General features: G+C 42.9%; 2 protein-coding genes across 2 annotated transcripts in view; one reads left to right on the forward strand and one right to left on the reverse strand.

Annotated features, from left to right (window-relative positions):
• Window positions 1-207: 207 nt before the first annotated feature.
• The window catches only part of LOC148103446 (coxsackievirus and adenovirus receptor-like), a 76,905-nt gene continuing 55,908 nt past the window's right edge, over window positions 208-21,204 (reverse strand). Inside the window, exons 2-3 of the mRNA XM_087838841.1 lie at window positions 589-927; window positions 208-350 (exon numbers count right to left, since the gene is read on the reverse strand). Coding sequence (XP_087694967.1) covers window positions 208-350; window positions 589-927 — 482 coding nt within the window. The remainder of the gene's footprint in view (window positions 351-588; window positions 928-21,204) is intronic.
• On the forward strand, window positions 15,566-17,357 carry LOC148103447 (nuclear factor 7, brain-like). Its single transcript, XM_087838721.1, has one exon. It carries the CDS (start codon window positions 15,566-15,568, stop codon window positions 16,955-16,957), a length of 1,392 nt encoding a protein of 463 aa, XP_087694847.1. The 3' UTR covers window positions 16,958-17,357.

Below are 21,204 nucleotides of genomic sequence, written 5' to 3' on the forward strand. Positions count from 1 at the left end.
ACTACCAATGACATCAAATGACAACAATACCGTTATTTAAGGTTAGAGGGTTACCTAGGCAACCAGGGATGTGCATAACCATCTGTCTCAGTCAGTCAGTTCATCTGTTTCTGCAGGATTTTAAACACTGACAACACCCAGAACTCTGAGCAGCAGCGGCAGACTCAAAGCTGGAAAAACCTCTGAGACATTTTAAACCTGCTGCACTTAAACAGGAGGCTGGTTTGTTTCCACACTCTGCTGTTGTCTACGTTTGTAGATCAAAACAACAGCAACAGCAACAACAAGAAGCAGAAGAAGAACAACAATCAGTCCAACAGGTCCATCCTGTTTGTCTCCTCCTGTGTGACCTGCAGGTGAGAAACAGGTGTGAGGTGTCAGCTGTCAGGTAGGTGATGAGTGAAGAACAGAACAGAATCCATTTCCTCTTCAAACTGCTGTCAGACATTATCTACTGCACTCTGATCACATCACTCAGACCAGCTGCTTTCTACAAAGTCTCATCAACAACATCTTTAGAAACAAACATCAACAACCAGGAAGCAGCTTCACCTCTGATCACACACACACTTAACTCTAGTCACTCACCTGGAGGATCAACAACACTCAGGTAGATGATGTTGATTAGAGTCATAGGTCCTCCAACTCGTTGGACAACTCGACACTCGTATGTTTCAGCGTCATTAATCGTCACATCCTTCAGAATCAAAGACACGTCTCCATCCTTCATCTGTCTGTCCTGCAGATCCACCCGGTTCTTAAAAGATGGATGCTGGTCGTCTGGAAGAAAGTGATCATCCCGGTACAAAAGCACATATTCATCTCCCAGGTCAGCTCTGCTCCACTTTACAACTATGATGTTGTTGTTTGCAGCTCGACATGTCAGAGTGACGTCCTGTCCAGACTTAGCTGTGATGGTTTTCTGGTCTGAAAGAGGAAACAACACAGAGCAGAGAGGTTAAAGGTCAAAGTACAACTGTTCACTTGTTCAGCAGCCAATCAGAAACACACAATAAAAGACAGTCTTCTGTTATTAGATGATGATCTTTGATTGTGTTTCTTCTTGTGTCAGCTGCTCCCTTCAGGCGTCACCACAGCGAGTCTTCTGCCTCCTCCTCACCTGATCCCGAGCATCTTCATCAGGGCTGATTTGTGACAGAAGGACAGCAGCAAGAGTGAAAGGGAAGGTTTAAAGATGGCAGTGAGCTGCTGTCATGTTTGCTTTGGAGACTCTGACACAAAGACAGGAGGCCGAGCTGAACGTGTTCAGATTTTCATTGAGAGCAGAATGGACGAGATTATGAACGAGTTCATCAGAGGGAAGCTCAGGCTGAGACGTTTGGAGACAAAGTTCATGAGCAAAGACTGAGATGGATGAAAAACATCATCTGAAACCATTTTGTGAACAAATAAAAACAAATCTTTAGTTTTAGAATCTGTTAGTTTGATAAAATGTTGCTGATGGACGAGTTCATTGAGACTCTGGATGTCTGTCAGACTGAGTCACTGCTTTTTATTGTAACAGCTGTACTGATGCTCCTAAATCTGGCCTCTGACACAAACCTCCAAACAGTAAGAATGAAAAAAGAATAAAACGATTAAAAACTCTTCAAGCAATAAATAATCAAACCTGAAAAAGAAGAAAATCATCTGGAAACTAAACTGAACTAAACACAAAAAGTCCAAATGGAATAAAAACTCAAACTACTGAGAAAAAACTACAATAACTCTGTTCCACAAACAACAACATGTGCTGATAATAAGTGAACATAATGTGTGAGAGAAAGCAGCCTCTCATTATAAGACACTGTGAGTCTCTGCTGCCTTTATGGAGCTACAGCTGTTTGTATACACTGAACAAAAAGCTTTGTAGCTGCATACTGACTCCTGACACTACAACACATCACACTGACACACACATTACACTTCTTTGTGTCTGTGCTGCAAACTGCACCGACACACAGACTCCACCCAGCTTTGTGTCGATCGCAACACTGAATGAATGTGGCTGAACTGACCTCTGTGCCAAACAGCTGAACCAACTGACTCTTGTTTCACTTTGCTGTCCTGTTTAACAGGTAAAACAAGGTGTCACAGTTACAGGAAATGAAAATGTTTCCAATGCAACAGGTAGACGTGTAGAGACAAGCTCCACTCTGTCTGTCAGTGAATTGAAATGAACTTGTCCTAATGAATAAAAAGTCAAAAGTCAGTTGTGTTGGAGCCACAGAGAGCAAATCTTTGTTCTTTATGGAGAACCAGTGAGTTCTACTTCCTGTGTCTAGTTTTACTTCGTCTGTCTCGTCCTCTGTGATTGGCCCAGCTGTGCTCCCACATGTTATACTGTGTGTACATGTTGTCTTTGTCTTCTCTTACTCTTTGTTATTCTCCCTCACAGCTGTGTCCCATGAAGGTTATAGTTTCAGATGGTGATGAGTAGATGACACATGGAGTGTGTGGCACATTCACTTTGCTGTGTTGACACTGTGTTGGTGTGACACTGAAGGGCGATTAATTAATAATTGCCGAGTGTGAGACTAAACTTGGGTCATTCATTCTGACAGCTCTGTACTGTACTGTTTTACATGAGCGCTGATGGCTCATGTAACGTCTGCTTGTAGATCAGCTGATCACAGCCTGGAAACAGCTGGAGCTCACAAAACAAATGATTCCGACTTATTTCTTTATCCCTGCTGCACTCAGTCGTAGAGTTCCTCTACCTGCCACGTCCACTTTAACCCCAGACTACCTTTTACTGAGTACTACGGTAGGACCTGAGTACTTTTCACAGCCTGTAGTTTTCACTTTTACTTCAGTAAAGAAGTTTAATGAGTACTTCAGCTATTACCGGAGTATTTGTACAGCTTGAGTATCTGTACTTCTTAACTACAGATTTTTTTTTACTTTTGTCCCTCTGAAAGTGTCTGATTATCAGTAATTATCTATTATTTCCTGAATAATATGGAGAATATAAAGCAGAAGCTGTGGGATGACTTACTGTAGTCAGGAGTTCAGGAGAATCCTCAGAGTTTCTGCTCCTCATCATGATGGAAACATGAAAACATGTTGATGCTCTTTGAGCTGGAATCAGTCCAAAGCAGCCGTGAGTGTGAACCAACAGACATCATTATAATAACTCTGACATGAATCCTGATAGAAATCCTGCTCACTGACCTCTCTAACTGCAACTCTGTCACTGACACATCTGCCAACATCTGTTCCTGTAACAGCTCAGAGGAGTTCAGCACTTTCTGATTATTATCATAAAAATCAGAACAGGAGCGTTTTTGTAAATGTGGCTGAAAGCAGCAAGGCAAGTTTATTTATATAGCACAATTCAACAACAAGGTGATTCAGATAAAAGTAGATAAAATCAGTAGTTAAAATATAAGTTTTAAAATTTAAGCTTAAAAGTGTGGATTTGGTGCTTTATTCAAATGCAGCTGAGAACAGGTGAGTCTTCAACCTGGATTTAAATAAACTGAGTGTTTCAGCTGATCTGAGGCTTTCTGGGAGTTTGTTCCAGATATAAGGAGCATAAAAGCTGAATGCAGCTTCTCCATGTCTGGTTCTGACTCTGGGGACTGATAAAAGACCGGATCCAGATGACCTGAGGGAACTGGAAGGTTCATACTGGGTCAGGAGGTCACTGATGTATTTTGGTCCTAAACAGAGGTGGGTCGAGTATCCAAAAATTGTACTCAAGTAAGAGTAGCATTACTTTAAAATATTATTAATCAAGTAAAAGTGAAAAGTAGTCTTCAAAAAAGTTACTCGAGTAAGAGTAAAAAAGTACTTGGTGAAAAGACTACTCAAGTAGCGAGTAACTGTTTGAAATGTCCGATTTATTTTTTAAATAAATGCTATCAGACAAACAAAAATAAATAAATATACAAATTTTAGTATTTTCAAATAGAATATATGTAAAAACATCAAAAAAATAAGGCACAACTATTATAATTTCCAGATTTCAGTTTTTCACAACATTTTTCAAACAAGCTTTTTTCACCAATACCTACAATAAATAATATGAATATATAAACAGTGCAAACAATTTCCAGTGACAAGATATGCTGTAAACTTTAGATTCATTTTGGCTCCAAATGGCACAGCAGCCTCAGACAAAACAGAACGAGGCATCTTCAACATAGTTTCATACAAGGCAGCTCAGTTTACCATAAGTTGTATGGTTGTGCATCTATTTTTGCATATTTAGCAAAATTGTGCCATTTCTTCACTCAGTGAGGTGATGGTTAAGCTTCAGCAGCAGTTTGCTCTCAAGGTTCTTGCTGTGAAGCTGTGACTGTTTAGCAGTGAACAGGAGTCCTGCATGAGTCCTTCACAAGCTCCAGATGCAGGAAGAGCTGTATTGACTTTGATCAACAGCTTCTTGATGTGAAGAAAGCCATGCAATAGATCCACACCTCCAGTGAATGGACATGAAAGGTACCTCTCCAGCCCTGCTTCTGGCTTTCCTGACCCCATGGATCCATCATCGTCGAATAGGCTGCTGTTTGTGCTGACCTCATCCAGCTCTGTGTCTAGGTGATGTCTGATGAAGTGGAGACCAATGGAAAGATGTGAGGTTTTCAAAAGAATTAGGTCTGGTCATTAAGCCTTATATGATTCACTATATGAAGTAGGCCACATCTTATGCAAATCTTTTATAAGTTTTTTCTAGGAATTTCATTGCTCCTCCAGAGTTTCTTCATCAGGTCTCTGCACTCTACATATTAGCATCTGATGCCTCTTGGGTGTTACTGGTCCATTTGTGTCCATTCCCTCCTCAACCTCTCTCCTCTCAAGATCAACATTAGAAGCATTAGTTCAGAGTAGCTTAATTAGATAGGTATAACTCAAGTGATTTGATTATGTGATCATAATTATTAGTAAAAACAGTAATTGTGGGAGCCAAGTTAAGATAGTTCATATGTTTTAGTATTTATATTTCGCTGTTGTTAAGCTTGTTTGTGTAATTAATAATTTAAGAAGTAAATGCATGTTTATAGTGGAACTAAAATTATTTTATTGCTGTGTTGGTTTGGTTACGTAGTACCATGAATACATGTGACTTAAAGACTCGTGTTTATAGTAAAATCCGGGCATCACGGATGTATGCAAATTAGCGTATGCAGTGCGGGAGGGGGGAGAGAGAAAAGGGGTTAACACGGCATAAGCTATACGCGGCAGCGAGGTAGATCAGAGCCACACGGTTTTCCTACCGTAGTAGGTTATTTTGTTGAGGAAAAGTTAAACCTGACCACTCCTGTAAGATGCAAACTGTGGAATAAATTTTTTGTTACATCTTTTCACATCGGAGTCCCGTGGAGTTCTTTCCTCTTCAAACTGACGTACGCGAGTGAAGCACGGGAAAACTGGTGTCGCGGCTTATACATTTTGTAGGAAAACCCGCTCGCTGTGGATTAATTGACGCGACTAAAGAAGGAAAAACCCCAAGCTGCTGCAGCGACAACAAACGTGAGTAAGTGGAGTTAAGTCACGAGGAAAAAAGTGCTGAGTCATGGCGGATGCTGAGCTGTGTGGTAGCAAACCTGCATGATTTTTGGATGATAAAATAAGGATTTTGTTGTTGCTATTCGGGAAATTAATAGCATGAACGAAAAAGAAGAAGACACAGTAGCAGAAATGGAAGCTAGGGCAGTGAAAATCACACCAAAAGCTATGGAGGAAAGGCTGCAACGTGTTATCAATTTACGGAAGGCCAAACTAGCCAAATTAACAGGCACAATGAAACAAGTGCGCCAGCTGATGGAAAATGAATGTGATGCCAGCCTAACAGAAGCAACACAGTTGATGAAGGACTTTAATGAGCAGTTTGGAGAGTTTTGTGGTTTGAACACAAATGTTAAAGAGGTGCTCCAGCAGATGCCGGAGGAGGATTTAACTAAAGACCAGGAAAAATGGTTCGAACCTCAGGCTAATTCCTTTAAGGCTTTTGCTGAGACAGCTTCGGCTTGGATTGACAAGATGGCCATGCGCGCTGTGGAGGCTGAAAAATGCAATGAAGACGTGGATCCATCTGACAGCGTATCTAACGCATCTGTCTCAAAACGCAGTGATAAGGCATTTTCAGAACGTGGCTCCTGCGCTTCGTCATCGGTGTCATCCACACGCATGAAGGCAGAGGTGGAGCGAGCTACCTTATTGATTAAGGCATCGTCTTTAAGACAGAAACGCTTGCTGGAGGAAAGGGAGGCTAAGCTCCAAGCTGAAAAGGAGGAGCTAGAAATGCAAACAGCTCTTGCAGCAAATGAGGCAAAGATCAAGATCTTAGCGGAATATGAAAGTCGTGCATCCAAGGCATCCAGTCGCGTATCTACTCGGGATGGAATGAACTCCTACGTGGCATCGCATAAGGTTGGAGATTTATTTACTTCACAGCAGTCAAATAGTCCGTCCCCCACGCGAGAAAGACGAGCACAGAAGAAGAACATTCTCCAAAATGCACAGCAAACACACACTGTTACCTCCCAGCCATCGCAGACACCAAGTGCTCTACAGGATGTGGTTGAAGTGCTAACAAAGCAGCAGAAGTTAGCTACATTGCCCCCGCAGAACATTGCTGTGTTTAAAGGGGACCCATTGGAGTATCGGCTGTTCATGCGAGCTTTTGAACATGGTGTGGAGGACAGAACAGAGAGCGACAAGGATCGATTGTACTACATGGAACAGTACACAAGTGGGCAACCACGAGAATTGATACGGAGTTGTCTTCATATGGAACCTACACATGGATATCAAACGGCTAAGAGACTGTTGGAAGAGCACTTTGGAAATGCCTACAAGATATCAGTGGCATACATTCACAAGGCTCTTAACTGGCCAACCATCAAGTCAGATGATGGGGAGGCTCTGCAGGCTTTCGGCCTCTATCTTACTGGATGTCATAATGCAATGATGGATGTGGAGTACATGGAGGAGTTGGACAACACGGCCAACATGCGTGCTATCGTTTCCAAGCTTCCGTACAAGCTGAGAGAAAGGTGGAGAACATTTGCTTGTGGGGTCTTAGACAAGGCAAAACGCAGAGTCAAGTTTGCAGATCTGGCGGAGTTTGTCAATAAGCAGGCCAAAGAAGTTTTGCATCCATTGTTCGGTGATATAAAGGACAGCACCTTAAAGGTCCAAGTTAGAGGGCAAGTGGATGAGAGGTTGCAAAGGAGAAGTGGAAGCAGAAAAGGATTCACCACAGCTGCAACTATCACCACTACACAGGACGTACCCTCTAAAGAAAGGAACAAGGTCAGCGGAAATCAGGTGTGTGCATTTTCTAAACCCTGTCTCTTCTGTCGTGGTGAAGAGCACACCATGGAACAGTGCAAGAGGATGAAGAAGTCACTTCATAAGGAAAAGATTGACTTCATGCGAACTAAAGGACTATGCTTCAGCTGTCTTAAGCAGGGACACATGAGTAGTTCGTGTAAAGAAAAGGCAAGTTGTCAGGTTTGTGCACAACTGCACCCCACAGTGTTACACATGAAGACTAAGCCCAGTGCTACAAGCAAAAGGGCAGCTTCTGAGGTGGAATCATTAGAAAGGGAAGACCAAACGGAGTCAATCGTGAATGGATTTGTTGAAATGGCGGCACCTGCTCACGCTGCAGAGAAAAAAGAGCACATCTTGGCAATAGTTCCAGTCCAAGTGAAACCTAAAAGAGGACAAAAGGTGGCATACACTTATGCTTTTCTGGACCCTGGCAGTACTGCCTGCTTTTGTACTGAAGAGTTAATGCATGAGCTTAACTTGTCTGGCAGGAAGACAAACATTTTGCTGAAAACAATGGGAGAAGAAAAAGTCATCAGTAGCCACATTGTGTCTGGGTTGGAAATAAGCAGTTTAGACAGTGATGACTTCTTTGAGTTGCCAGAAATGTACAGTCACAGTGACATTCCTGCTTCTGCCGACAATGCTCCTTCTCAAGCGACAGAGTCAGCTACTATTGTGGATGGACATTATAGCATCGCTTTGCCATTGCGGAACAAGCGCATTAAGATGCCCAACAACCGCAAAGTGGCTGAGCAACGTGCCTTACACCTAAAGCGGAAGTTGGAGAGGAATACTTCATTCCACGCAGAATACTCGGCTTTCATGAGTGACATCATAACCAAAGGTTACGCAGTGAAAGTGCCAGAAAAGGACCTTGGTCGTGACGATGGAAAGGTTTGGTACCTACCGCACCACGGAGTTTACCATCCCAAGAAACACAAGCTTCGAGTGGTCTTTGACTGTGGAGCATCGTACAAAGGCACCACCTTAAATGATCAGCTGTTACAAGGACCAAATCTTACCAGTACCCTTCTTGGGGTAATTATCCGATTCAGACAAGAAGAAGTGGTCATCATGGCAGATGTGGAAGCAATGTTCCACCAAGTAAAGGTGCCTGATGAGGATTCTGACCTTCTTCGGTTCCTGTGGTGGACATCTGGTGACATTACTCAGAAAATGGTGGAGTACAAGATGGTGGTTCACATTTTCGGTGCAACTTCGTCACCAAGCTGCGCCAGCTTTGCTCTGCGCAAATGTGCTGAGGACAACCGAGATCCAGCCAACAGTCAAGCGGTTGACACAGTCCTGCACAACTTCTATGTGGACGACTGTTTGAAGGCTGTGAGCTCAGAAGAGGAAGCCATACAGTTATACCATACTCTTAGAGCTGTATGTCAGAGGGGTGGATTCAGGCTCACAAAATGGATAAGCAATAGCAGAGCAGTTCTGTCTGCTATTCCGGAAGAAGAAAGGACATCAGAGGTTAAAGATCTCGATCTGGATCAGGACACACTTCCCATTGAGAGAGTGCTGGGAGTCCAGTGGTGTATTCAATCTGACAGCTTCAGGTTCAAGATTGTAATGCCGGACAAGGCACCCACTCGAAGGAACCTCCTGTCCACTGTGAGTTCTGTCTATGACCCACTGGGTATCTTGTCACCAGTCACGCTTCAAGCAAAGAAGATTCTGCAAGAGCTTTGCAGGAGAAAGATTGGCTGGGATGTCATCATACCTGCAGACCTAGCTCACCAGTGGCTCAAGTGGAAGACCCAGCTTCATCAGCTAGAGAACATAAGCATTCCAAGATGTTTTAAACCTGTGGGCTTTGGAGAGTCAGTATACAATCAGCTGCAACACTTTGCTGATGCCAGTGAAGAGGGCTACGGTACAGTAAGCTACTTGCTACAGAGGAACAGCCGTAACGAAGTCTACTGCGCATTCATATTGGGAAAGGCAAGAGTGGCCCCACTTAAGCCCATTACAGTTCCCCGCATGGAACTTACCGCAGCAACAATGGCAGCACGCATGGACAGGGTTCTGGCATCTGAATTGCAGCTTCCACTCCAACCATCTGTATTTTGGTCAGATAGTACCACGGTACTCAAGTATATCAGCAATCAAACAAGTAGATTCCGTACCTTTGTTGCTAACCGTGTGGATGCCATCTTGAAATGCTCCAGTCCAGAGCAATGGAGGTATATCAACACCTCATTGAATCCTGCCGACTTTGCATCAAGGGGGCTCCAAGCAGAGAGCTTCATGCAGTCCCACACATGGTTACAGGGGCCGGACTTTCTCACCAAACCTATGGAAGAGTGGCCAGAAGAGGTGCACCCAGTTGAAGGCCTGACTACAGATGACCCAGAGGTAAAGGGTAACCTGGTGTGTGCTAGTACAATCAAGGAAGGTGAAGATGTAGTGCTGGAGTTCCTGCAGTACTTCTCATCCTGGTTTAGACTCAAAAGGGCGGTGGCATGGATGCTTAAAGTCAAGAGCATTCTGCTGCAATTGTGTCGCAAAAGGAAGGAGTTGAGTGCTGTTAAAACTCACCCTGAAGTCGAGAGGGATATGAAAGGTTTCAAGGACAGCCTGTTTCAAGGGGACACCAACAAGTTAACTGTAGAGAACCTTGCCAAGGCTGAAGAAGCAATCATTCGCTACTGTCAAAGGAAGACATTTCCCAAAGAGATCACCGCACTTTCTAAAGGTCAAGGGGTAAAGAGGACTAGTAGTCTTTTCAAACTGAGTCCAGTACTTGAACAAGGCATCCTCAGGGTCGGAGGGCGACTCAGCAGAGCGGCTCTACCCGAGGAGTCTAAGCGGCCATCAATCCTGAACAAGGATCTTCACGTCACGAAGCTTATCCTCAGAGAAATACATGAGAACTTGGCTCATGGTGGTCGCAATCATGTTATCTCCAAGTTGAGAACAAAATTTTGGGTACCCGGTGCCAACTCTGCAGTTCGAAAAATACTCGCTAGGTGTATTGCCTGTCGGCGTGAGCATGGAGTTGCAGGAAAGCAGCAAATGGCTGACCTACCCCGAGACAGAGTTCTGCCAGATGACCCTCCATTTACTAACTGCGGAGTGGACTACTTTGGTCCGTTCGAGATCAAACGTGGTCGAAGTATGGTGAAGAGGTATGGAGTCATTTTCACCTGCCTAACTACTCGTGCAATACACTTGGAGGTGGCAGCCTCGCTGGACACAGATTCCTTCATCCATGCTCTCCGTCGCTTCATAGCCAGACGAGGCCAGATAAAGATCCTTCGTTCTGACAATGGAACTAACTTCATTGGTGCAGAGCGTGAACTTAAAAGAGCCATTGCTGAATGGAATGTGTCCAAAATTGAAGACCACCTAAAACAACAAGGCATTCAGTGGACGTTCAACCCTCCCTCAGGACCCCATCACGGCGGGGTCTGGGAGAGATTGATCAAGTCAGTGAAGAAAATCCTGAACGTTACCTTGAGGCTGCAGACACTGGATGAAGAGAGCCTGCATACACTTCTGTGTGAGGCGGAGGCCATTATTAACAGTCGGCCAATAACCAAAGCGTCCAGCGATCCAAATGATCTGGAAGTACTCACTCCCAATCACCTGTTGCTGCTCAGGAATAAACCATCTCTTCCTCCCGGACTGTTCGACAGGCAAGATCTCTACGCAAGAAGAAGATGGAAGCAAGTACAATACATGTCGGAAATATTCTGGAAGCGATGGGCAAGGGAATATTTGCCGCAACTTCAAGAGAGGCAAAGGTGGACCCGTCCATCTCGCAACTTTTTGGTTGGAGACATTGTGCTTATTGTTGACGATACAGCCCCACGCAACTCTTGGATCACAGGGAAAGTAATCCATACCATCTCGGACAAGGCAGGAATGGTGCGGCAAGTTAGGATCAAAACCAAAACGAGTGTACTGGACAGGCCCATTACGAAGATTTGCCTTCTGCAGGAATCGGACTGAAGTGATCAGCTGCAGAGACTGAAGTTTGTGTACTTTGGCTCCACAAGTTTAATTTGGTAATTGTGTAATAGAGTCACAATTAGGGGCCGGTATGTGGGAGCCAAGTTAAGATAGTTCATATGTTTTAGTATTTATATTTCGCTGTTGTTAAGCTTGTTTGTGTAATTAATAATTTAAGAAGTAAATGCATGTTTATAGTGGAACTAAAATTATTTTATTGCTGTGTTGGTTTGGTTACGTAGTACCATGAATACATGTGACTTAAAGACTCGTGTTTATAGTAAAATCCGGGCATCACGGATGTATGCAAATTAGCGTATGCAGTGCGGGAGGGGGGAGAGAGAAAAGGGGTTAACACGGCATAAGCTATACGCGGCAGCGAGGTAGATCAGAGCCACACGGTTTTCCTACCGTAGTAGGTTATTTTGTTGAGGAAAAGTTAAACCTGACCACTCCTGTAAGATGCAAACTGTGGAATAAATTTTTTGTTACATCTTTTCACATCGGAGTCCCGTGGAGTTCTTTCCTCTTCAAACTGACGTACGCGAGTGAAGCACGGGAAAACTGGTGTCGCGGCTTATACAGTAATAGTAAAAACTTGTGTATTCCTATTGCATCACTCAAAGTGTTCTTACTCCATCCTTTAAATTATAGATCCTTGGGGCCGATTTTTCCAGGGCACTAAATTTAACCTAGTTAGTTACAAATTTTACAGATTTGGAGGTGAACTGCTAATAACAGGTGTGACTGAGGGGAGGGCTTGACCAGAGGACCTCCCTGGCAAGCACACCTTTAGACTGAGCGGGATCAACATCCGGAGGACTAAGAAGCACTAAGAGCATGGGTCTCCAACTGCAGTCCTCAAGGGCCGGTGTCCTGAAACTTTTGAATGCGTCCCTGCTGCAACACACCTGAATAAAATTATTCGGTCATTAGCAAAACTCTATAGAACGTGACTGCATGCTGAGGTGTCAAATCACCCTTTTGATTCATGTTACAGCAGCTCATGAGTGAATGAACTAAATAAAAGTATTTTTAGAAGTACATTTTTCCAAACACTTCCATTGACTTACATTTATTCAAATTTACTTGAGTAGGGTTAGGGGTTCCACCTCTGCATGCAGTCAAGTTCTACCCATATGGAAAAGATATATATAAATCTGATAAAGTTTGTATCTGTCTTGTGTGAAACTTGTATGACAAGCATACAAGAGTGAAAACAGATATAAGATCTCTTGAAAAATTATATAAATGAAACTTGTATGTTTTGGATACTTACTAAAACAATATATGAAAGTAATGAGAAAGTGGCCACTTTCATGAGTAAATCATATAAGCCTTATAAGATTTACTTACTTATATGTAGTCTCTGTTGTAGTTCTACTGGTGTTACTGGTTCTGCTGGTGAGACGATGTGTTCACAGGAAACTTGAAGGTTTGTACATATTCATTCTTATTCATTGTGGTATTTTGTTTTCATTCTGTCATCATAATTTGGTCCATTTAGATTCTTAAATCATAAAAGTGTTTACTTTAACTCATTTCAGCAGATGGAGAAGATGACATCACCAGTGACATCACATACAGTGTTGTGAAATCATCAAATCATCAACAACCTCCAGTCAAAGAAACCAGAGATGGAGGTTTGTGTGTTCACCCAGGTGTCATCCACATACCTGAACCAATGACTTGGTGGTGTTTCAGGGTAGGATAGCAAAGCCCTCTTTTCCACGTCTTCCATATACAAGTTACCCACAATGGGTGAAACTGGGGAGCCCACGGCACACCCATGTTCCTGCCTGTAGAACTGACCCTTGTATGTGAAACAGGTGGAATTAAGACACAGTTTCAAAAGCAAGCACACCTGGTCCAACAGCCTTGTCTTGCTCTAACTACTTCAGACAGTCTGTCACCCTCGTCCTGTGACCACTTCCTGGGTCTCTTTAGTCTTCAAATATAAAGTTTTTACAGCTTATAGATTTTGTTCTGCTCCAATCATTTGGGTAAAGATAATAAACACTTTGATGGCTTATAAGTGAAAGTGAAAACGTGATAAACGAATAATATAATTAATAAATAATTAATAATTATATTTTTTTTGATAAGTGAAGTTCACTGAACTGAAAGGAAAATTTGGTTTGATGATGGTTGACATGTTTTCCAAATAGAAGTTTTTCCTCTAGTAAGGAGATACAGGTGCAGCAGAGCATTGCTGGAAGAAATGATCCCAAGGGTGGAATCTCCTGAGAAATCTTCAGAGACCCAGCGAGAAGTAGGGACCATAGCTGACAGCCCAGGCAGGGGTTGAGGTCAAAGGTCATGCTGTTTGGGGACCTACTGGTCATCATGAGAAGATTCTGGAACCACAGCAATGACCATAAAGCTGCATTGGAAGAAGAGCTGTGCCACAGGCCTTTCCAGAGGTAATCACGAGGAGATTGTGGACAACAGATGGAGATCTGAAGGATGAGGGGAGCGTTCCAAGCTCCAATCGACCGTGCAGAGAGGAAGTTCAAGGATGGCATCATTATTCTGTGAACAGAAACCAGAAGCTATGGTGGTGACGGGGAATGACTGACAGCAATTTCCTATGAACATCACCTAATGCTGTGTCACTGTGCTATGCATACTTTGACACTCTGAAGACGGTCTTCCTTTGTGTCATTGTTGTTGTCATTTGCATCATGAACAAGACTGCTGAAGTGACTCAACAGGTGGGGTTATAACAGCAGTAAAATAATTGAATCCAATACCCTTTCCAAAAAAGGTTTTCTGCAGAGACGAAAGGACAATAGAGGAGTCATAAGTATCCCCCCACAGGAAGAATGCATGAAATGAGGTGATGAGGGTTGATAGAGGCCATAAAACAGGAGTGCTGACAAAGGCCTGCAGCCTTGAAGATAACTGAAAGCCACATTGACAAACAGCAAAACTAACTGGTATGTTTGTTATACCCATGTCTGCATACATTTGGACTCTGGTCATATGGACAGTGATAGAAACAACTGGAAGAGACATTTATGAAGCTCTGAGGAACTCAAACCACTCTGCATGTGTGATTTACACACCTGGAGGAGATGCACCACAAAGCTGGAATGATTTTGCAAATGTTAATTTCTATGTTTGACTATTAACATTCATTTGCTTACTTGGAGGGAACGATGCTCGTCACAGTTCTCTCCCTCATGCACGAGCAACACAAAGAGCTCTGGTGACTTGCGTCTTGTTTTTGTCATTGTAGTAGAATTGTCTTGGCGTTCCAGCAATAGGTCTGTGCTAGATGAACGTATCAGCAACCTTCAAACACGTGTGGAGAATTCATTATTTCTTTGAAAGATTTTTGACTAAATAACAGAAAAAAGAAAGTAAGAGAAAGAGATGTCAGAGATGAGTGTCAGTAACACAAAAGTAACACTCAGTGTCATGCAGTGACTTTTACACAACCAGATCAGATGAACCAACTCACACTAAAACATGCATTTTGCTGCACTCTTTACACTTATTTCTTTTCTTTCTGCTCTTTTATATATTTTGTAAAACCACAAAAAATATTTTATATCAGCAGCAATTTCTCTCAAACTGCTGCATCACAGCTTTCATGCTCTGACCTGCATGTGAAATGAGATAAAAGCTCTTTATCAGTAACTTTTACAACTTCTGGCAGGTTAATGTCTGAACTTTGGAGTCAAACACACCCTTAGTTACAAGAAATAACACCACAGTCTGTAACTAAGTGAATCCACCTTAACACCACCTGTGTGTGTGTGACTGCATTACACTCCCACTGCTGGGAACCTGAACAAGAACCAGAACAAAGTCTGAAATAGAAGCTGACAAACAGCTGCACCACCGAGTGACACTTTATTTTATAAACTTCACAACAGGTTTCATGTTGTGACCTGTGGAGGTGAAAAGACACAAAACCTGTTTTACAGCTTTTGAGCTGCAGGCAGGATTGAAACACACCTTAGTTAAAAGTCAAACAGCAACATTTGTCTCCTCCCCTCACGTCACTCAAATGTGACAAACCAGGAAACAGGAAGTTCTTCGTCCTCAGTAAAGAGAGACGCACAGACGATCAGACTGAGCTCAGACCAAACTAGCAGCTTCCTCTGAGTGAGTCCAGCTACAGGAGAGAAAAGTGGAAAACTCCAACACTGCTGCTTCAAGCTGCTGACGCTCCACACACTGAATGTGAGTTTGAGCAAAAACACGACTCAAAGGAAGTTTCAGTGAAGGTGGTAGAGGAGGGAGGGGAGCCAGGACTGACTGTACTTCCTGTCTGCTGTTTTCAGCTTCACTCACAGACTCAATGGCTTCCAGATCAGAGGAGGATCTCTGCTGTCCGGTCTGTCAGGAGGTCTTCAGAGATCCTGTTCTTCTGTCATGTAGCCACAGCTTCTGTAAAGACTGTCTGAAGAGATGGTGGAGAGAGAGACCAACACACGAGTGTCCAGTTTGTAAGAAACTATCACTTTATGATCCACCTTTAAACCGAGCTTTAAAGAACCTGTGTGAGTCGTTCTTACAGGAGAGAGATCAGAGAGCTTCAGAGGCTCTCTGCAGTCTGCACTCTGAGAAACTCAAACTCTTCTGTCTGGACCATCAGCAGCCAGTGTGTCTCGTCTGCTGTGCCTCAGAAAAACACACCAATCACAGATTCAGACCCATCGATGAAGCTGCACAACAACACAAGAAGGAACTTCAGGAAACTCTGGAGCCCTTAAAGAAGAAGTTAAAGGTTTGTGAAGAAGTTCAAGTGAAGTTTGATCAAACAGCAGAACACATTAAGGTCCAGGCCCGACACACAGAGAGGCAGATTAAGGAGCAGTTTAAGAAGCTTCACCAGTTTCTAGCAGAGGAAGAGGAGGCCAGGCTGGCTGCACTGAGGGAGGAAGAGGAGCAGAAGAGTGGGATGCTGAAGGAGAAGATGGAGGCTCTGAGCAGAGAGATAGCAGCTCTTTCAGACACAGTCAGAGCCACAGAGGAGGAGCTGAGAGCTGAAGACGTCTCATTCCTGCACAACTACAAGGCTGCAGTGGAAAGAGTCCAGCGCTGCCCCCTGCTGGATGATCCACAGCTGCCCTCAGGAGCTCTGATAGACCAGGCCAAACACCTGGGCAACCTGACCTTCAACATCTGGAACAACATGAAGGACATGGTCTCCTACACTCCTCTCATTCTGGACCCAAACACTGCTCATCCAAATCTCATCCTGTCTGAAGATCTGACCAGTGTGAGACGAGGAGGAGAGAGGCAGCAGCTTCCTGATAATCCAGAGAGGTTTGATCGTTACTACTCTGTCCTGGGCTCTGAGGGCTTTAACTCAGGGACTCACAGCTGGGATGTTGATGTAGGAGACAGTACACAGTGGAGACTGGGTGTGTTAGCAGAGTCTGTGCAGAGGAAGGGAAGCATACTGTCTGGATTATGGATAATATGTTTCTATGAAGATAAATACTACACACACTCACCATCAGCTGGTGTCACTGATCTCTCAGTCCAGAAGAAGCTCCAGAGGATCAGAGTGAATCTGGACTGGAACAGAGGAAAGCTGTCGTTCTCTGATCCTGATACTAACACACACATACACACCTTCACACACACTTTCACTCACAGGATGTTTCCATACATTAACACTGTTGTTGGTAAAGTGAAGGTGTGTCCGTTGAAGGTGTCAGTGTCAGTGCAGCAGATGAGTTGAGGATGATGATGTTTCTAATGTTGTTTCCTGTCAGTGAATTGAAGCTGTTAAACTGCAGCTGTCCTCCTGCTGCCTCGTTGTTCCAAAGCTCTTTGTTTCTCTTTTAGTTCTCACTGTTTCTTTCTGTTTCTGCTGTCCACCTTTTCACATGGAAAATCATTTCACTGTTTCTCACTGAATGACTCCCCAAACTAGATTTGAAATTCTATCAAGTTTCTAATCATTACAAGTGATTCATGTTTCTATTTGATGTGTAAATGGAGATGATTTAGTTTGCTGGGATATGGACTGACATGTGTTGAATGGGAGGAGCAGTTTGTTGTTGTCTTCTTGTCTGTTTATGACAACAATAAATCTATTGTTGAAACAATGATTCATGTTTAACTCCATATATGAAATGTTTCTGATCTTTGAATTCTGTTTGATTAAAGACTTTCTTCATGACACAAATGAGATTTCAGTGTATTAATAGAACTAAATAAGCTCAGAGTTGAAAGGCTGGAGTATTATGTACGTGCTTCACTGTCAGTATCTTCAGGGGGATTCAAAGGGAAACATCAAACATCAAAGATTTAAAAAATAATAAAGATAATAAACACACAGGTCAAAGGTCAGAGTCACAGGAATTAGGAAACAGTTCAGTTTCTTCCATTTAAAATGTTTCAGTTTCTTTGCTTGATCAGTTCACACTTCTCTCTGTGAACGACTTCAGTGCTTCGTCCATGACTCCTGAAGGTAAAGGGCCCAAAGAGCCAATCAGCAGCTCTGAAACAGGAAATATGACTCATGGAGAAGTTCACAACAGTTTCAGCTGCCAATTGTACTCATCACCATGGAGACTGATGCATCAAATCTAAATAAAGGCTGGATGGAGGCAGAGTGAGTGTTGTAGATGCTGCATTTTGAAGCCTCAGTGTTTAAATTGTGTCCACAGCCATGTAGACAGAGTGGGTGGATTTGCTTCTAGAAGGACTTTGTTGCAGCTCTACAGCAGGTATTTGTTGTTGGATGACATCACATTCAGCAGTGCTGTGACTGAGCCATAAATGTCAGGGCTCAGACGAGGCCCACACATGCGTGTTTGTCGGTACACACAGTTAAAATATGGAACATGTGAACATGAGACATATGAAGAGACTGAACAGATAAAATGTCCTTTATATCCATCAGTGACTTGATGGAGCTTCTTGCTGAAGTGTGTTTGGGTTTGGCTGATAACACTGGTCCTGCATGTTTCCTTCATGCTCTGTGGTAAAAGTGCATCAGTCTGCAGCTCTGTGGTCGTCCTTCTTCTTTTTCTCAGAAACTTCCTGATTTCTTTGTTCTCACTGTTTTGCAGAGGTGTTAAGATTAAAAATAAAAACTGTGAAAAGTTGCTGCTATTTATAAATTTATAAAAAGACACCATTTAATGCTTTTAATAAGCTTAAAAGAATGAAATGTCTCCATCGCTGTAGTGTAATAATATCACAGCACTGTTGCAGTAATTTTAATGTGTTTATTGCACAGAGACTGATTCAGCTGTGGTCTACTCAGCAGTGAGAACTGAAGACGTCCGTTATGGACAAACAACCATCAGAACAAGGAGGCCCAGGTACAGCTGCTCTTTATCTTTGACTGTGGACAGAGACAAGCTAGCTGCTCACCCTGTTTACAGCCATCATGCTAAGCTAAGCTAACCAAACCACATTGTGACTCAAGCCCAGAGCTCAGACTTCAAAGACATCAAACGTCTCATCTTTCTGTCAAAACACAAAACAAAAAGATTCCTTGTAAAGTTGACCTTTTCCTTAAACTGTCCATTATAGCGTGGTCTTCCTACTTATCTTGACACAATACTCAGTCACGTTGCCTGCTGCAAACTTAAAAGAAGTCTGACGAATGAAGTGAAATTGTGCTCTAAGCAGAAGTGATTGTGAGCGTGTCTGAGGTCACGGTGTGTGTGAAAAGGTATCCAGCTGGGGCAGACATGATTCTGCAGGTCACCTGCCCAGTGGACAAAAAGAAATAAAATAGTTGTGTGGATGACATATGAATGATAATACGAAGAGTGTTTGGTGTTTCTCAGCCTGAAACAGCTGTAATGCTACTTTCTGTTTTGGAGAAAGGACAGTTAAAAAAAACAGAGAGAGAGATGTGTGTTGTTTTAAGCAGTGATGAGAATAATGAAAATGTGATGAGAGAGCAACACAAAAGTATAAGTACAGGGATGAAGCTCTTTACAGGAAGGGTCAGAGCAGACTCTACCTGCTGAGGCGGCTGAGGTCATTTGGAGTCCAGGGAGCGCTTTTAAAGACCTTCTATGACTCTGTGGTGGCATCTGTCATTTTTACAGTGTTGTATGTTGGAGCAGCAGTTTATCAGCAGCTGAGAGGAAGAGGTTGGATAAACTCATCAGGAAGGCCAGCTCTGTTCTGGGATGCACCCTGGACCCAGTGCAGGTGGTGGGAGACAGAAGGACTCTGGCCAAAATAACATCTCTGATGGACAGAGTCTCCCACCCCATGCATGTAGATGTTGCTGAACTGCAGAGCTCCTTCAGTGACAGACTGCTGCATCCTCGATGCATGAAGGAGCGTTTCTGCAGGTCCTTCCTCCCTGCAGCTGTCAGACTGTACAATCAGAACTGCTCCCAACAAACACAGATGTTTACATCAGCGCTGTTTCTTGCTCTATTTTATCAACCGATTCTCACTATAACCAGGGTTGCCTCTTATCTGTATTTAATTTAATTTAATTTAACAACAGTATGGTACTCAGTTTTTGGTAACCATTGTCCTTCATGTAAATATGTAAAAATTGTGTATGTTTCTGTTCTGTGTCTTGTGTACTGTTTGTTTGTATATGTGTTTACTTGCTGCTGTTACACCCAAATTTCCCCTTGTGGGACAATTAAAGGATTATTCTATCCTTGTGATATGTAATCCATCATCTCCCTGTCAAACAAAATAGATTTTGAATTGTGTTTCTGTCAGGAAGCCCCACTTCGACTCTTGGAAATCGTCTCTTCTAAATCAGACCATCCAAAGTGGACTATATAGATAATAGAGTCATCCCTCCAAATTGATATAACAACACTCGTGGTAAAGTTGTGGACTGGAAGAATACCTGACCAAGATTATCTTGCAATGTTTTGCAGCCACCAGTCAAGCCGGTAGATAAATTTGGTCTGTGATTGTCGCAGTTGGCTGTGTGGCTGGCAGGAGGACGGACCCAAATGCAGGACTCTCATATGGGAATTTAACTGAAAAGGCAGCTTTATTGTAGGACCACAACGGGAGAAGGGAGACTCTCTCTTCAAACGCTAGCTCCACAGCTGCCATCTAGCAAAGATGCACAACTTCCTCCCACATCCCTCCCACATTTCCTGTTTACGCGCGTCAAAATATGCAATTTTAGGCCATGCATGTAACAATGGTATGAAATGTTTAGGTGGAAACTAGCGAGCTAACTTCCTGTTAACTTCTAACTCCATTAAATTTAATAACTTCTTTTTTCATGGGTGCCTGGATGTTAAACTTTGTTTACACCTGGTAAAGCAGCAACGCTGATGATTATATTAAAGATGAAAGAATTTACACCGTTTTTTAAAAAAAATTTAAATAATCGTTTTCTTATTTTCAAGTGTGTGTGAAGCTGACACCCTCATGTCATCTTTGGCTCCTCCAGCTGAGACACACCTTCACAGACACACAGCCCCTCCCCTCACTAACAGCTGGATCACTGTCACAGGTGACACACTCACCTGTCTGTGTTTCTGCATGTTTCAACATTCACAATGTGACGACAACTTAATGACTGTTCAGTGGCGGTCCTAGCCTGTTTGGCAGGCAAAACATATTAAGGATTGTACATTAACATAAAGCTGTTGTACACACACACATATGAAGAGAGAGAGTATACATAGTATGCAAACGGCTACCAAACAGCCATCATAATACGTCATACAATGAGAACAGGACAAATCAACAACTGACAATGACTAATTAATATTAAAATCTGTAACATAATGTTTGGAGTTTAGTCTTTTGCTGTTACTATTTTTACCATTTCTTCTTGGAGCAACTGTAACCCACATAATTTCCTTAGGGATTAATAAAGTATTCTGATTCTGATTGTTTCAGGATGACCTGCCATTATCCAATCACACATCTGCTTACCTGCATCTGTTGCTCGTTTCTCTTCCTCTTCTTTTCTCTTTTTTCTAAACTGAGTGTAGCTGACGCTGAAATGTTTGTGTGGGTTGC

This window comes from Neolamprologus brichardi, chromosome 3 (genome assembly GCF_056152115.1).
Source record: "Neolamprologus brichardi isolate AB-2024 chromosome 3, ASM5615211v1, whole genome shotgun sequence".
In the NCBI taxonomy this organism is placed as follows: domain Eukaryota; kingdom Metazoa; phylum Chordata; class Actinopteri; order Cichliformes; family Cichlidae; genus Neolamprologus; species Neolamprologus brichardi.

Bases quoted from the DNA above. Each gene is read 5' to 3' on its own strand.
- LOC148103447 (XM_087838721.1), top strand. From the start codon at position 15,566: ATGGCTTCCAGATCAGAGGAGGATCTCTGCTGTCCGGTCTGTCAGGAG.